We start from the raw sequence: 3,216 nt of genomic DNA on the forward strand, positions 1-3,216 counted from the left end.
AGAGAGCCGACAAGACCGGCGAAATCGTCTGGGCAAGCCGCGCCGAGGCGCGCCGACACCTAGAACGGGTTCCAGGACTTGAACCGTTCAAATTTGGACAAAATGCGTCGGTAGTGTGTTTGAAGCCCTTAGGTCTAGCTTTCAGGGGCTGTTGTTATTTTTATTGTGCGAGCAATACCGCCCGAGCGGGAGAGCCAGACACATCGTATAGCTGGCAATGGTACCTGATATTGGGTACCGTGGCGTGGGGCCCACCGTTCAAATTCGAACAGGGCTGGTGTCATCAGAGGTACCCGATAGGGCTCGCAAACTCGTGACCCGTGGGTACTCGGGTGACCCGGGTAGGAACCGGGTGAACGGGTAACCCGGGTACCCGCGTAGACACGGAGCGGGTAACCCGGGTACCCGCGTAGACCCGCAGTGGGTAACCCGGATGCGCGGGTAAAAGTGAGAGCCCTACCCCACGGTGCTACCCATATGTCAGGTACCATTGCCAGCTATACGATGTGTCTGGCTCTCCCCCTCGGGTGGTAGTGCTCGCACAATAAAAATAACAACAGCCCCTGAAAGCTAGACCTAAGGGCTTCAAACACACTACCGACGCATTTTGTCCAAATTTGAACGGTTCAAGTCCTGGAACCCGTTCTAGGTGTCGGCGCGCCTCGGCGCGGCTTGCCCAGACGATTTCGCCGGTCTTGTCGGCTCTCTAGTCCGGGTTGTATGGGTCTCACAGGGAAAATAATTGCAGCGCCGGAAAGCTTGGACCATAGCCTACAGCACCCCCTTGGACACAAAAAGTCAAAATCTGAACGGTTTAAGAGCTGGAGCCAGATAACGTGACGAGCGCCCCCGTCCGCCCATTGCACCGCTGCAGTCCCGGCCGCGATCCATCCCCTTAGCGGAGGTGGCGCGCTCTGGCTAGCTCTGGCGGCGGGCTGCGGCGGCTCGGCTCGTCCGGACGCGTTTTGTGGCCATTTTTCCCCGGCCCGGCGGCCGCAGAAGCTCCTCCATACCTTTACTCTCCATGGTTCCACAGTTATTTCATCACTTACATAATGCAATTTGGATAGCTTTCACTAAGATCTTTATATTCGAGTTGTTGTCAAGTTGTTCAAATAAAAACATATATACTATCGTTCTTCTAAAAAAAATCAATAAATTACATAGCCGGCTTGTGGGGGTTAGGTGCCTGAAGTTTCCACTCAACATTCAAGTATTACGAGAAACTCATCCATTCCAAATAATAAAAGAAGTAGGTGAGTGAATAGTTAGTTGATATGTGCAATTTCAAACACAATCGCGTTTCTGTATCCATCAATCGGTTGAATCTTGGCATAAGATAATGCAATATAGTATGAAGAACTCATATTTGAAAACCCCTAAAGAGACTAATCAACCCTGTTCCTACTTTATCATCGGTTTGTAACTAGTTTTCTTATGATTAAGCTGGAAGAGGAGAAACTGAACAATGCCTGCAGTACCAGGAAGTATGTATGGAGGGCAACAAGGTCCATCCTGCTTTGACCGTATGAAAATGGGAGCAATGATCGGCTTCTGTGTCGGAATGGCATCAGGGGCTATCTTTGGAGGCTTCACAGCATTAAGGTACAGTATAAAAATTTTGAGGTTATATAAAATATGAAGAGTGATAAACTTGACAACTTATGTTCAACCTTTCCCCTTAACAGATATGGTATGAGAGGACGTGAACTGGTTAACAGTGCAGGAAAGGCCATGTTACAAGCAGGTGGCACTTTTGGAACTTTTATGGCTATTGGAACTGGCATCAGATGTTAGCATAGGAAATGTATAATAATATGTGAACTTTCAAGTTGAATTAGAATTATTGATTTGTTTTCTTACAATTAAAAATCCAGAAACAAACCTTGTTAATATTAACTTGTTAATATGCTTACCGTCTGGTGTGGTTACATAAATTCCATCAATTGGATTTGTTTTCCCTTGAATGTTAAGACCAAATGAGAGGTGTCTGATTGTATGAGTAGTATTGAAGGAAGATGCCGAAAATGGTTGAACATCGTGCACTGTAATTCAGAAAGTTAAGAAAACATTAGTAATGCTATACTCTAGAGCAAAGACTAGAACATAAGAGGTACATGTGTCTCACTCACCATGTACATGATCAATTAAATAACTTCTTCCTGGTGCTATGTGGAAACTACCTCCCACCTGGGAAAAACAAGCAAAATGTTACCAATGATGATCCTTCAAAATTAGTTCCACAAATACCTAAGTACCTAAAGTAAAAACTTACTCTATTGACTTCTAAGTATCCATAAATTTGACACCCTTCCTTAAAGGCTCCCTTTGCTGCTAGGTTTGATTGGTCATTTTTACATTGCTCAACCTGGTCCGGGTCTGGAAACTTCCACTGCATTATCCTATATGCTTCTCTTACATCTTCACAGGTGTTACAGCACCTTACATTTAGACAGATAAAAAACACATACTTGTTTACTATGAAACACTGATACGAATTAATTAGGTATCTAAGTAAGATAGAAAATCTTACTTGATTATCTCTTTGGGAGCACCGTAGCAACTACCACATGTGTCATTTTTAAGCTCTACACTCTGAAAAAAGTATAAAATTAGTGTATAAACTTTTTACAAAAGAACAAAGACGGAAAGAGAAATACCTTGGTAATGTTAGGGGCCTCTGTTGATGATTTAACAGATGTACTTGTTTGTAAATCTGAAAACAAGATAATAAAGCAACTTTTTATTTTTGTGTTCAGAGATGAAATAAGATTAAAGTGAAGAATACAACCTTCTTTTTGAGGGTCCTCTAGAGGCTGACCCATTAAATCAAGGCGTCTTTTGTAAATATTATGGTCAATGTGCAAATGATGTTCACCAGCAGAATCCATGGCATCCAGAGATAAAACTGAAACAGAGTGAAGCACTACTTTCCAAACACCGTCCAGCAATAATTTGGCTCCATAATGTTCGGAGACTTTTCTGGAGAGATTACTTACAAGAGCATGATATAGTAGGCATGACAATATCTAAATTTATGCGCAGCTTAGGTCCCCGAGAAGTGTCAACAAATAGATCCTCAGTTATGCCGGGAGTCATGAAATCTTTCACCTCGGCGTAGAATAGAACTCCCATGCACCATACACTTAAGAGGGTGACTGAAAATAAAAATTAAACCTGAAGTAAGCATGAAGTAATTGTAAAAATAAAACTATA

General features: G+C 43.1%; 3 protein-coding genes across 5 annotated transcripts in view; 2 read left to right on the top strand and 1 right to left on the bottom strand.

Annotated features, from left to right (window-relative positions):
- Positions 1 to 3,216, top strand: part of LOC113209536 (uncharacterized) — a 37,105-nt gene that overhangs the window by 25,256 nt on the left and 8,633 nt on the right. The window lies entirely within an intron of this gene.
- The window catches only part of LOC113209478 (endoplasmic reticulum-Golgi intermediate compartment protein 3), a 9,556-nt gene that overhangs the window by 5,799 nt on the left and 541 nt on the right, over positions 1 to 3,216 (bottom strand). The window contains exons 2-8 of the mRNA XM_052273663.1: positions 3,000 to 3,158; positions 2,792 to 2,908; positions 2,661 to 2,716; positions 2,534 to 2,595; positions 2,276 to 2,441; positions 2,133 to 2,190; positions 1,917 to 2,045 (exon numbers count right to left, since the gene is read on the bottom strand). Coding sequence (XP_052129623.1) covers positions 1,917 to 2,045; positions 2,133 to 2,190; positions 2,276 to 2,441; positions 2,534 to 2,595; positions 2,661 to 2,716; positions 2,792 to 2,908; positions 3,000 to 3,158 — 747 coding nt within the window. The remainder of the gene's footprint in view (positions 1 to 1,916; positions 2,046 to 2,132; positions 2,191 to 2,275; positions 2,442 to 2,533; positions 2,596 to 2,660; positions 2,717 to 2,791; positions 2,909 to 2,999; positions 3,159 to 3,216) is intronic.
- Positions 1,029 to 1,884, top strand: LOC113209319 (reactive oxygen species modulator 1). Of its 2 annotated transcripts, none has more exons than XM_026426759.2 (3): positions 1,029 to 1,256; positions 1,447 to 1,605; positions 1,689 to 1,884. In XM_026426759.2, exons 2-3 carry the CDS (start codon positions 1,469 to 1,471, stop codon positions 1,795 to 1,797), a joined length of 246 nt encoding a protein of 81 aa, XP_026282544.1. In that variant the 5' UTR covers positions 1,029 to 1,256; positions 1,447 to 1,468; the 3' UTR covers positions 1,798 to 1,884. The 2 variants fall into 2 exon arrangements, with proteins under 2 accessions (XP_026282544.1, XP_026282553.1); XM_026426768.2 differs by having other exon boundaries at positions 1,029 to 1,252.

This window comes from Frankliniella occidentalis, unplaced genomic scaffold, assembly GCF_000697945.3.
Source record: "Frankliniella occidentalis isolate FOCC.00 unplaced genomic scaffold, Focc_3.1 Scaffold7, whole genome shotgun sequence".
Classification (NCBI taxonomy): Eukaryota; Metazoa; Arthropoda; class Insecta; order Thysanoptera; family Thripidae; genus Frankliniella; species Frankliniella occidentalis.

Excerpts from the sequence above, each read along its gene's own strand:
- LOC113209319 (XM_026426759.2), top strand. The coding sequence starts at position 1,469 with ATGCCTGCAGTACCAGGAAGTATGTATGGAGGGCAACAAGGTCCATCC. Across the intron at positions 1,606-1,688 it reads GGAGGCTTCACAGCATTAAG|ATATGGTATGAGAGGACGTG; the intron begins GTACAGTATAAA and ends TCCCCTTAACAG.